At 37.2% G+C, this 14,286-nt stretch overlaps 1 protein-coding gene across 1 annotated transcript in view; it reads right to left on the bottom strand.

The window, feature by feature from the left end:
- Positions 1-12,933, bottom strand: part of LOC107524444 (glycerophosphodiester phosphodiesterase 6-like) — a 42,550-nt gene extending 29,617 nt beyond the window's left edge. The window contains exons 1-3 of the mRNA XM_087822256.1: positions 12,876-12,933; positions 11,944-12,089; positions 11,468-11,550 (exon numbers count right to left, since the gene is read on the bottom strand). Coding sequence (XP_087678382.1) covers positions 11,468-11,550; positions 11,944-12,089; positions 12,876-12,933 — 287 coding nt within the window. The remainder of the gene's footprint in view (positions 1-11,467; positions 11,551-11,943; positions 12,090-12,875) is intronic.
- Between the last annotated feature and the right edge of the window lie 1,353 nt (positions 12,934-14,286).

Genomic DNA, 14,286 nt, shown 5'->3' with positions numbered 1-14,286 from the left:
TTCCTATGAAGAGAATCCTATAATGGCCAGGAGGGAGTAACAGGGTTGAGGCATAGCCTCCTACCCATAAACAACGAGAAAACTAAACAAAATAAGGGAAATAACTTTTTTTTAGCCAAAGGACAATATGGAGCACACAGTATGATGGTCTCTGAGAAAAGATAAATAAATGAAATAAGCTCTACCATTACCCAGGCTTCCTTTTTGCAGGTGAACACAGGGAGGGAGAACCTAAAATGCACTCAGCTACCATGCTGAAATGAAGAGAAAGAGATCAGACTAAGGAGAGGTTAAGACAGCTAGAATTTGTGCGCTAGAGTCCCATAGAAGATGGAGCTATGCTAAATAAATAAATAAATACTATGAAAATAGTGTATGGCTTTAGTGTATGGCTAACTATCAAATCTGTACATATGCAGAGTAAAACTCTATGAAACTTGTAATGTCTATTATGTAACAAAAATTTACCAGACATATAAAAAGCAGGAAAATGTAACCATAACCAAGAGAAATTACTCAATAAAGAAAACTTGGAAATGACAGACATAATAGAAGTAGTAAATAAGGGTATTAAATAACATAAAACAAAAATGTACATGATTTATATAATAGATATAAAGAAAAACATGAATATAATGATGACATAACTATACAGTAGTAAAAAAAAAAAGGAAATTCTAGAGCTGAAAAATATAATAACTAACATGAAATTTTCACTGGATGAAATCACAGAAATTTTCACTAGTAAGAATAGAATATCTATTCTGTTGCAATAGAGTCTATCTGAATGACCTCTGAGAAAATATCAAGCAGTCTTAAATTACGTGTGATTAGATCCCAAAAAAATCTTCAACATTTGATGAAAATTATATATCAGTTGATCCAAAAATCTTAATAAATACCAAGAAGGATAAATATAAGAGTACATATACACATTCCACATTAAGAAAAATTATAACAAAATTGGTGAAAAACTGATGAGGGAAAGAAAATTGTAAAAGTAGCTAGGGAAGGGGAAAAGGCATATTTTGACAGTAATAAAGATAAGCACAGAAGAGATTTATCATTAAAAATATGAAAGATATAAAACAATGAAACAATATACTTTAAATGCTGAAGGAAATCAACTGTCAACTTAAAATTCTTCAAAATGAAGGAAAAAAGAGAAAATGCCAAGAAGATGGCAGAGTAAGAAGAACAGTAATCTGTTTGCCCACCTAGACAACTGCCCTGGCTGACTTTGATGTAACTGTTTTGGAACTATGGAGCCTATTGAAGCCTTGCAACTTTCAGGAAAATCACAGAAGTAAACTGAAGTTAATTTCAGTTGATTTCAGAACTTAGCCCAGCAGCAGCTACCCATACCTCTACCCTAGCCACAAGGCAAGCAACTGTGTACAGATTCCTGGAACAGCTTATACAGAAGCTAGTGAGAGCTGGAGTGGCAAAAAGTACCCTGTACTCCAAATATAAGGGATCTGTGCTCTGGTTGCTGATTGCTGCTTCTTGTCACAGAAAAGCAGACAGAGAGGAAGGCAACCACCGTTATTGAATCTCTCCCCACTGTTGCAGAGCCCTCACCTTCTGGCTGAAGTGACTTCAGGGCATTTAAAAGTCCAGGACTCCTTTTTCCTCTCATCATTTTTTTCCCTTTTCCCCTTCTGAAAGCCAGACATTAAAGATCAGCACATTAAAAACATCTGCAGCTGCATATATGGGGAAAATTAGAAAGTGACTATGCATGCCAAAAGAAAGAATCAGAAGAACCTAAGAAGACCTTAAGTTTACACCTCAATGTGACCCATGTCACAGAGACATCCTACAGAGATAAAAAACAAAAGCAAAAAAACAAACAGTGAACTCTGGAAAAGGAGAGAATCTGATTTCCAGTGTCACCATATTATAAGACTCAAATGTCTACTTTTCTACAACAAACAAACAAACAAACAAAAAACAAGGAACACAAACAAATAGGAAAGTATGGCCCATTCTAAGTTAAAAAATAAATAAACAAAAACTATCCCTGAAAGAGCTACTGGCAGATATATTAAACAAGGACTTTAAAATAGCTGTCTTAAAGACACTCAAAGAAGTAAAGAGAGATGTGGATAAGGTCAAGAAAACAGTATGTGAATAAAATTGAAATATTAATAAAGGATAAAAAATTTAAAAAGAAACCAAAAAGAAATTCTAGTCAGTTTCAGAAATGAAAAAACTGACTAGAGGAATTTAAAGACAGATTTAAGCAGGCAGAAGAATGAATCAGTGAACCTGAAGACAGCACAATATATGTTACTGAGTCTGAGTAAAGACTGTAGAAGGTGAACAGAGTTTGAGGGATACCATGATTCAAAATCCAGACAAACTCACTACAAGAAATAAAACTACAGACGAATATCCTTTATGAATACGATACAAAAATACTAAACAAAATACTAGCAAATGGAATTCAGCATTGTATTAAAAGGATTATATACCATGACCAAGTGGGATTTATTCCTGAAGTGAAAAGGTGGTTCAATATACCAAAATTAATCAATTTAATACACCACATTAACACCACGAAAGGGAAAGAAAACATGATTATCTCAATTAATGCAGAAAAGAATTTGGCAAAATTCAACATCCTTTCATGATTTAAAAAACAAACGAACTCACAAACTCATAATATAGCAAAACTAACCCAACATAATAAAAGACTCACAGAGAACATCATATTCAATGGTAAAAGGCTGAGAGTTTTTCTCCTAAAATTAGGACAAAGCAAGGATGTCTGCCTTCACCACTTCTGCTCATAGTAGTAAGGGAAGTTCTAATCAGAGCAATTAGGCAACACAGAAAAATAAGAGGAATCCAAACTGTGGACCTAGAGGGCATTATGGTAAGTGAAATAAGCCAGTCAGAGAAAGACCATATGATTTCATTTATATGTTGAACCTAATGAACAAAACAAACAAACAAAATAGAAACAGACTCACAGATACAGAGAACAGACTGGCAGCTGTATGGGGGCGTGGAGAGGATGGGGAACTGGGTGGAAAAGATGAAGGGATTAAGCTGTACAAATTGGTAGTTGCAGAACAGCCACAGAGATGTGGATTACAACACAGATAATATAGTCAATAGTGTTGAGATAACGGGGTATGGGGCCAGGTGGGTGCTTGAGACAGCAGAGGGACTAGAGAGCATGTTTTTCTGGCCACTTTGCTATACATCTGAACTGGTGTGGAATGAATTTGAATGTAAACTGTGGCTGAAAAATAAATTAAAAAGAAAATGTTAAAGAGGCATCCAAATTGGAATGGGGAAAAACAAATTACTTGTTTTCAGATGACATGATCTTTCTTATATGTAGAAAACCCTAAAGATCCCCATAAAAAAAAAAAATGAATACATAAATTCAGCAAAGTAGCAGGATACAAAGTCTACCCACAAAAATCAGTTCCACTTCTATACACTAACAATGAACAATCTGAAAAGGAAATTACATAGACAAGGCCATTTACATTCGCTTCAAAAAAAAATTAAGTAACTTAGAAAATAACCAAATTGGTGAAAGACTTAAAAAAATGAAAACTAGAAAACATTGCTGAAAGCAATTAAAGATGATATAAATAGCCCAGCCAGGCGTGGCTCAGCGGTTGAGCGTCGACCTAGGATCCAGGCGATCGGGGTTCGATTCCTGGTCAGGGCACATGCCCGGGTTGCGGGCTCAATCAATGACTCTATCATCATTGATGTTTCTATCTCTCTCCCTCTCCTTTCCTCTCTCTGAAATCAATAAAGATATATGAAAAAAAAAAAAAGATGATATAAATAAATGGATAAAGAACTCCTAAATCTCAACAGCAAAACAAACAAACAAAATAAACTTGATTCAAAATTGGGCAAAGGGCTTGAATAGACATTTCTAAAAAAATAATAATAATAAATTTTGAATGGCTAACAAGCACATGAAAAGATGCTCAACATCACTAATCACTACGGAAATGCAAATCAAAACTATAATGAGAAACCACCTCACACCAGAAGGACAGCTACTATTAAAAAAAGAAAACAAGTGTTGGCAAGACTGTGGCAAAACTGGAACCCTTGTGCATTGTTGGAGGGAACATAAGATGGTACAGCCACTGTGGAATATAAGATTATTATATTATGCATTATATTATAACTTATATCAATACATTAAAAATAGAATTGCCATATGATCCAGCAACCCCACTTATGGATATATCCCCAAAGAACTGAAAGCAGAGTTTCAAACAGATATTTATCCAACCATGTTCCTAACAACATTATTCACTACAGCTAAAATGCAAAGCAACACAGGTGTCTACCAACTGATAAATAGAATAGCAAAATGTGGTATATACATACAATAGAATACTATTCATCTTTTTTAGGATGGAAATTCTGAAATATGCTACCTTGAGGTGATTATGCTAAGTGACATAAGCCAGTCACAAAAAACAAATACTATATGATTCCATTTACATGAGTACCTAGAGTAGTCAAAATTATACATAGAGAAAGTAAAATGGGGTTCCAGGGGCTGAGAGGAGGAGCGAATCCGAGAGTATTGTTTAATAGGTATAGAGTTTCAGTTTTACAAGATGAAAAGAGCTATGGAGAATGATGGTTGAAATTTGCACATTACAAATATATATAATACCACTAAACTATACATATAAAAATTATTAAGATGGTAAATTTTATGTTTTATATTTTACCGCAATTTTTTAAAATTAAAAAAAGGCCACCACAAAATATATACTTGGGATAGCAACCCAGATGACATAATGGTTTTCTTGGTGAATAAGTGCATTTCAAAGTGGAAAGATGAAGAATTGAATATATATTTTAAAACAATTATACCTATGTAATTAATATTTGTGCTTAAGGAATCTTTGAGTATTTGGTATTTTAAGTATGTTTAAGAGAATTTGGCCTAGGTTACCTCTGTAATTCCAATTTGAAATATGAAGTTGAATAAATGATCTACACTTGTGATTTTAAGTTCAAATCTAACTATATTTTTTAAAAATTGAAAGATATGAGAACATTTAAGATTTATATAGTTATACATTTAACATACTAGATTTACAAAAAGTACTTAAGTATTCTCGAAATATTTAAGTTAGAAAACTGCTGTACCAAAAAAAGAAAATTATTAAATGCATAACTGCAGTTTAATACATCTAAAGTACTTAACTAAAATGGATTAAGTATTATTCAAAGACCCTCAAAAATGATGGTTAAAATGTTAGACTTATAAATGCAGTAAGGTTTATAAGTAAATTTAAAAGCCTAAGAACTAGTTTCCTGAATTTAACAAATTAAACACCTATTTTTATTTCAACCAAAGTAAAATGTTTCTGACACACAAAAATCACCTCCAGGCACAAAATAAAGTTATATTTAACATCAAAAAGAGGAAAAGGGAAATGTTTTCATGCAAACAAAAGACAGGCTAATTCATTTCTAGCAGACCTGCATTATAAGAAAAATTATAAGACATTTTTTGGGCAAAAAGTAGATACCAATTGGAAACTTGCATTTACACAAAAGAATGAAAAGTACAAGACATGATAAACATGAGTAACATTTAAAACTTTTTTCTCATTTTTAAATTTTTTAAAAAGATTTTTTTATTGATTTTTAGAGAGAGAGGAAGAGAGAGAGTGAAAGAGAAACATCAATGTGAGAGCCAAACATCAATCAGCTGCCTCCTGCAGATCCCTACAGGGGATCAAGCCCATGACCCAGGCATGTGCCCTGACCACAGGAATCCAACCAGTAACCTTTTGGTACATGGGATGACACCTAACCAACTGAGACACACTGGCCAGGACTCTCATTTTTTAATTTTTAAAAAGACTGTTAAAAGCTAAATTTAATAACAATGTATTGTGAGACACCTGACTGTAATAGATCAAATGATGGGAGAGGTGAAATGGAAATATGCTGTTAAAAGACTTGTATTTTATGCAAAAATAATGTATAATATTTAAAGGAAGAGGCGATCCCTTAAAGATCATACTGTAACTCTAATGCAACCACTAAACAAAAGAGGTGTATCTAATAAGCCAGTAGTAGAGATAAAGTCCTAAACAATCTAAAAGAAGGCAAGAATGAGAAAAACAAACAGCAAAATGGTGGGGTACTCACTTCAGGTGTAGAATATAAGGGTGGTCCTCCAAAGAATTAATAATCAAGATAAATGCTATTTTAATGTAACATTTTTTAAATCAATATAAAAATCCACAATAAACAAAATATTAATTTTTAAATATAGACAGAATGCCTAGCCAGGTGTGGCTCTGTGGTTGAGCATCGGCCTAGGATCCAAGAGATCATGGTTTGATTTCCGGTCAGGACACATGCCAGGAGACAGCCAACCAATGACTCTCATCATTGATGTTTCTATCTCTCTCTCTCCCTCTCCTTCCTCTCTCTGAAATCAATAAAAGATATATTTAAGACAGATAGATAGGTAGGTAGGTAGATAGATAGATAGATAGATAGATAGATAGATAGATAGATAGATAGATAGATAGATAGATAGATAGAATTATTATTACTGATTTTTCCTTTTGCCTCAGGCTCTAATCTGGCTTGGCATGTCATATATTTATTGAAATATCTGACATTTGTTCACCATGGATGTTAAAGGGTAGGCCAATACTGAGAGAAATTACTGCTCTCCCTCTCTCTCCCCTCTGTCTCCCCACTCCTCCCCTCACACTTCTTAGGTACAATATTTATAATTACTTCCCTTAAAACAATATGCATGACTATATATATACTTATCACATTCTACTAGGGTCAAAATTCTACCACTTCAAGTAGATTGTAGAAACATAAACACTTTTTAGGTCCCTTTTACCCTACCCCCTTTACTTATTTATGATTTAGTTGTCTTAAATACAGAGTGGGGCAAAAGTAGGTTTATAGCTGTAAGTGCACTAAACACAGAATTTATTCTTGTATTATTAATTATTATTGTATTATTTCCCAAACAAACAACTGTAAACCTACTTTTACCCAACCCTGTACATGAAAATATATTTAACATATTAAATATATCACAATATATCAGACAATGTTGTATTTTTTGCTTTTAACCATTAAACATGATTTTTAAACTCTGGAGGAAGAGAACTGTCTGTTTTATATATTTATATCACCCTCTCCGTTGTTGTTTCTTTATTCCTGATTAAGTTGATTTTTTCACCCATTTTATTGAAATACAATTGACATATAACATTATATTAGTTTTAGGTTACAACATAATGATTTGATATATGTATACAAGTTGACATTTTTAATCACTTATTTTCTCTAAAGAACTTTTATTTCCATTTGGTTGTTCTTTATTCCTTCTATTTCTTTGCTAAGAATTTCTATTTTTTCATTTGTTTAATGAGTGTTCATAATTGTTTGTCGAAGACAGTTTATGATAGCTGTTTGAAAATTCTTAGATTAATTCCAGTATCTGTTTACTTGGTATTATCATCTATTGATTCCTGTTCTCATTAAGTTGAGATTTTTATAGATTTTGGCATAATGAAAATTTTGAATTATATCCTGGACAGTTCGAATATCATGACATTCTGGTTCTTATTTAAATCTATATTAGGAGAGTCACCATGTTTAGGTTCCGTACACATGCCTTGTTCCACGTCTGTAGGCTATGGTTCAAATGTCAATTTAGTTTTCAAAGGCTTCATAATGTTTTTCTGACGGTTCTCATTATGTGCTACTGAGAGGTCAATCTAAAACCTGGATGGTGTTGCCCTAGCCAGTTTTGCTCAGTGGTTAGAGTGTCAGCCCATGGACTGAAGGGTCCTGGGTTCAATTCAGACCAAGGGTATGTACCTTGGTTGCAGGCTCAGTCCTCTGCCCCAGTTGGGACATGTGGGGGAGGCAACTAATGAATGTGTTTTTCTCACATTGATGTTTCTCTCTTTTTCTCCCTCTCTCCCTCTCCCCTTCTCTTCTATTTTCTCTGAAAAGTAATGGAAAAAATGTCCTCCGGTGAGGATTTAAAATAAATAAATAAATTAATTAATTAATTAAAAAAACCTGGATGGTGTTCCAGACCAATATTCAGGCATCAAATCTTCCGTGTTACTTCTGTGTGGTCTCATGTATGGGTTATACAAAGGTCTGCCCAGGATATTATATACAGGTTTAAAAATTCCCTTTCCCTAGCATAGCAGTTTCTCACAAAATTAAACATAGAATTACCAAATCATCCAGCAATTCCATGACTAGGTATATATGCAAAAGAATAGAAAGCAGGATGTCGAAAAGATATTTGAACATTCATGTTCATACCAACATTATTCAAAATAGTCAAGAGGTGGAAGCAATCAAAATGTCCATTGGTACATGAATGGATAAGCAAAATGTGTATATATACGTATACACACACACACACACACACACACACACAATGGAATACTATTCAGCCTGAAAAGGGAAGGAAAGCCTGTCACATGCTAGAACATGGATGAATCTTATGGACTTTATGCTAAGTGAACTAAGATAGTCAAAAAAATACAAATCCTGTATGATTCCACTTATATAAGGTATCTAAAGTAGTCAAATTAATAGAAAAGGAAAGTAGAATGGTAGTTACCAGGGGCTAAGGGGAGAGGCAAGAGGGAGGTGTTGCATAATGGCTATAAAGGTGCAGATTTCCAAGATGAAACAGTTAGAGAGTCTGTCCCACAGCAATGTGAATACAGTTAACATTTCTGAACTGTATACTTAAAAGTGGTGAAGATGATAAATTTTACATTTTATGTTTTTAACACAATAAAAAAGGAAGAAAATTTTGACAAATGCTACAATATAGGTGAACCCTGACATCGTGCTAAGTAAAATGAGCCAGAAACAAGGGGGACAGGCACTGTATGATTCCACTGGTGAGGTAACTAGAGTAGACCAGTTCATAAAGAGAGAAAACAGAACTATGGTTGCAAGGGCCTGAGGAAAGGGGAGATCAAGTAATTTGTATTTAATAGGTAGAGAGTTTCTGTTTGAGAAGATGAAAAAGTTCTAGAGATGGATGGTGGTGATGGTAGCAAAATAAGGTGAATATACTTAATGCCATTGAACTATACACTTAAATATGAATAAAATGGTAAATTTTATGGTAAGTATATTTTACCACAATAAAAATTACTTTCTCTAGACAAATACTCTCAATAAATCTCTGCTTACCCTCTAGTTAAGAGAGTGAGAAAAGGGTTACCCCTCTTACATAGGCCAGGAATGGAAGACAGGGATCTGCCCATCATCTCTAGGACCAGAGCCCCAGGTGGGGGAGGGGGGAGAATGGCTTTATTGTGATGTTCACCTGAGTAGGGCTGCTATAGTCAACATGTTTATATCCTGCTAGGCTGCACTTCTCCCAGGCTTTTGCTAGAAAAAGTAGCCTTTGGAGGGGGTTCTTTTTTTCCCCCATCTGCCAGTACAAGTGTTTTCTGGGTTTCAGGTGTCTCCGGAGCTCACATAAGAATATATGAAGATAAAAACAAAACAACAAAAACAGGGAACTCACTACCTACATGGTATTTCCTTGAGTCTTATGAACCCTCCTAGCCAGTCCACCTTCATTTCTCCACCTTTCAGAGTCTTCTGTCAGTTGCTTGGTGAATTTTGCCTAGTTTTTAATTTGTGCGTTTGTTTGTATTGTTATTCTTAGAAAGCACAGGGTGAAATTCGCTTACTACATTTATTTCTTCTGGAACAAAAGTTCCACTAGCTACACTTGCTCCTTTATACTGACCAGGTCCTCTACCAATTTAAGTAGTTAACCACATTTACCACTTAGCAATGACTGATATCACATTTTTCCTGTTCAAGTTACTGGGGTAATATTCCTGACCTGACTGATATGCAATTTTGGGTATTGATCAGCTTAGGGTATAGCCATCAATGTAAACGGTGGAGTATATGGAGATGATCACTGGAAATGAAGATGTCATCAAGTAGAGAAACTGGGGTGCTGGAAGGATCATCTATCTACATCACAGCTGAAGTCACAGAAACAAGGGAAGAGAGAAAGACCATGTGTCAGGAGCTCAGCAACTTTACCACATTATGCCATGACCACCAAGCACTTCCACAAATAAACCCAGGAGCTCTGACAGAACATCCTGTTTCAAAACCCTGATTCAAACATTGTGCATGGAACAGTCGTTATTGTTGGGAATATCAAGAACCCCAGTCTGGGGTCAGGAAATCTAGGTCCAATCCTGGCTTTATCAGGGACATTCCAGCCTTATGACCTTACCAATACATTTCCCTTCACTGAATCTAGGTTCAAACCACATTTCCTCATCTCTGAATTTGTTCATTTCTTTTCTGTTTGCCTCACAGAAAGGCGGCAAAGGCAGTTTGTACACACCACATTCACAAAATCCTCATGCTAGAGATGAAGCCTTTCTACTTCCAGGCTGCTCAGGTACATAGATTTTATAGCAAGCAGGTCTTTTGTCCACACCACTGCTCTGATCCAAGTATTCCATTGTTTTCCCTTGGACATTGTTACAGCCCAGTGCCCATCTCCTTGAGAAGTCTCTCTCACAGATTGCTAGATGAATTTTTCTAAATCACATCTTTTAAAACAATGGGAAATCTGTTAAAACCTACAATGGCTGCCCATTACACATTTAAGGATCTCAACGATCCAGATCCAGTGAGCCTTGCAGCCATTCTTACTTCTCATATGGCCCTCACCTGACCTCAAAGGATATCAATCTGGCATCCATACAGGCTGGCTCACTGATATACAAACTTGCAATTTCTGATTTATATTCCTTTGAACAAGCTGTTGCCTCTGCCTGAAATACCATCTTTCCCCATATCTGCTTCATAGAGTAATATTTTTCCTTCAAGACTCAACCCAAACACAATTCTGAGTACACAGGTCTTTTTTCCCATAATAGGAGGTGACCTTTTCCTCCTTGTTTGATATATCTTTCCGGAAGGCACACGCCACAAATGGTCTCATACTGGGGTAAACATGCCATGTCTCCTTCACTGGCTGGGAACATCCCTTAGGCAGGAGTATAGTACTTACTTGCCTCTCAATAGCACTCAGAAGAAGGCTTGGAATATAATAAGTGTCAAGGGACTGTTAGGTAAACATATTGTTGGTAGTACTTGGGGTTAAGTGTTAAGCATGGTTTGCAATAGGGACAAATTAGAATTGTGTGTGGAGTCTGTATAGAGTCTGTATGATTTATGACTTTATAATTTAAAATGTAGTGATACAGATGTATGCTTGCAAGGGAGAAGTGGTTCGCCTGTGTGTGTGTGTGTGTGTGTGCACATGTGGCTAGGAACACAGGAGAAACTCCCAGAGGCTTGTCCTCTCTACAACTTGGGCCAGGCTGGTCATCTTCCATGGCATTGACCTTATCTCCTCCCCACCCAGCCCCTGCTTTCCTACCTTAAATATACATCAGTCTTCAGCCCAAACGCCCCATTTTCAATAGCTTTCTCAAAGGACATCATGGTGTTCTCAGGCGCCAGCTGTGGAAGAAAAGGACATCAGACCCTCTAGCTCTTTCTCCCCACAACATCCCTTTTACAGCACGGAGGGAGCCCAATAATAACAGGGTCTTAGGAAGCAGATTTTGGCTCCTTTGGCAATTGTTTCAAAGAGCCTGCCTATATTCTCTTCTATCCAATATGATCTGGGACTCTGCTCATCTGAGCACATGTCACTGGGCACAGTAAATAGAAATGGACTGAGAGTTAGGTGACTTGGGTTCAAGTCCAACATCTACAATGAACCCTTTATTCTTGTCATCAAAGCCAACCCCTTTTCCTCTTCAGAGATTCCTACATTTCTGAGGTCCCCATCTCTCATTCATAAACCCATGCTCACTGGTACTCACCCAAGTCCATCATGCTCAGACCTACCATGGGTGCACCTCTGTGTCCAAAGAGGTCCGGCTTGGGTCCCAATTTATGCCTCTCCTGAAGGCAGGGAGAAAAAATCCCCCACGGCACCACAAGCAGACATAAAAGGATGAGAAAAAATGGCAGTCCAATAGCCACTTGTGCAGCTGAAAAGGTTGGAAGGAGTGGAGAGTGAGAAAAATGATAGAGGACTGGAGACCCGTCCCAAGCAACTAACTATCCCAAAGCAGCCGTCAGTAGAGACCCAGTGCGCGGGTTTCATTGACTCTGTGGACTGTCTGGATTTACTCTCCGTTCCCATCACATTCCCATTTATTTGCAGCGATTGGAAAGTAGAGCACTATCCAAATGTAAGCACTGTTATTAAGGCAATACTATCTGACTGGAAACCCCTGGAAATGAATTGTGCAGGAGGTGGAAGCAAAGGAAGGGGAGGGCATGTTAAGGACTGCCCTCCACCCTCAGGAGTAGGAGTAGAACGGCTGGTGCTGAGAAAGCCCTGAAGCGTGTAAAGATTCGCCTAAAATGTCCAATATATAAAGCAGTGCAGGATAGAGGGAGAGGCACTGGCTGACAGAAGTCTCTACCACTGTCTAATGTGTGACTAAGGACACATTGCTTACCCTCTCGGGGTCTCCATTTTCTTCATTCTGAAAAAAGGGGCTATCTCGCTGCTAACAACTACCTCATAGAGTTGATATGAGAGTGTTTACCTATAACAGGTACTCAATAAATATTAGGTATTTGCTTCTGTCTCTTTCTCTCTCTGTCTCTCTCTCTTTCACACATACACACACAGAGCTGGTCCACAATACCAGCTATCACTGGTCAGTCCCTAGCACTTATTACAGACTGAGGATTTTAACATTTGTATATTTTTAGGTTACCACCAACACTTCAATCACTTTCAAATCTGTATCACCAGCTCTAACCTCTCAGCTTTGTGATTGTATTACATCTCTTCATTTTTTTCCTCTTGAAAAACATCATCTGGTATCTTCTGAATCTAGCTAAAATTTCAGAAATGAAAAAGAAAAGAATTCATTATTGTCCCCTTTAAGCTCTTGCCCCAAAACATTTCCTACAGTTTGCCCTCCACATTCACATATACACAAGTACAAACACACAATGGCAACACTACATACACATACACACAGGTACAGACACACAATGGCAACACTACATACACATACGCACAGGTACAAACACACAATGGCAACACTACATACACATACACACAGGTACAAACACACAATGGCAACACTACATACACATACACACAGGTACAGACACACAGTGACAACACTACCAATCCAGCCACTGCCTTGTCTCCACCCCTGTCCAAGCAGGAAGCAAACACTCCTTGTCAAACCCGTAGTAAAAGGAGATCCATAAAAAGAAGATCCTACTGGTTTCTCAGTAAGGGCGCTGAGGGATAACTCCATTCTCAAAACAATTTAATGTACAGCTCTGATCCTCTTTTGCTTCCATGATATTAGGACAAAGAATTGAGAGGAAGCCAGTGGCAGAGGTAGACATTTCTGCTTCTGTTCTAAGGTTCCCAGGTGTGACAGGGACTCACAGGCACCTGCTTTGCATTACTAGAATGTAACCAGGCATATCGGGACCTGGTGTACGTTCATTAGTTGAAACTAGTAACATCTGAATACAATCTAAAGGAACTGTGACCATTACTCTGTCAAATAAAATTAAAATGGCCTCTACCCTCCCCCAACCCCTTTCCATTTCCAGACAGTCACTGTGTAACAACATGGAGACAATTCTTACTTTCCCAGGAGAATCCCTCTTTATTTCTTTCTTTATTTATTTAAACATATCTTTATTGATTTCAGAGAGAGGAAAGGAGGGGGAGAGAGAGAGATAGAAAGATCAATGATGAGAGAGTCACTGATCTGCTGCCTGGCCTGCAAGCTGGGCATGTGCCCTGACTGGGAATCGAACCCCAATCTCCTGAATCCTAATCGCTGAGCCACGCCCGGCTGGGCAAGAATCCCTCTTTAGAAGGCCTGTTTGGTCACAAAAATGTTCTGACAGGCCACGTGGGGTTGTGAGTTTGACCACAAGGAACATGCCTGAGTAAGAAGCTAAATGAACTTCAGAGCGGCACGGTGATGGCTGTCTACCAAGCTTGTGTTCTGCTGAGTAGAGTATGTAAGCTAAAGCCAGAGCTGAAAGGGTCAGGCTCCACCCACAGGACATACCTTCTTGTTCCAACTGGACCAAGTAGAAGGCCACAGGCCAGAAAAGGAGAACCATCATGGTTATGCTGCAGAGATGCAGGTAGGGAGCAAAGACCTGGGAGAAAGCCAAATGTCAGGCTGA

This window comes from Miniopterus natalensis, chromosome 11, assembly GCF_054644295.1.
Source record: "Miniopterus natalensis isolate mMinNat1 chromosome 11, mMinNat1.hap1, whole genome shotgun sequence".
Taxonomy (NCBI): domain Eukaryota; kingdom Metazoa; phylum Chordata; class Mammalia; order Chiroptera; family Miniopteridae; genus Miniopterus; species Miniopterus natalensis.
The sequence above is the reverse complement of the archived record's forward strand: the minus strand, read 5'-3'. Positions and strand labels throughout refer to the sequence as shown.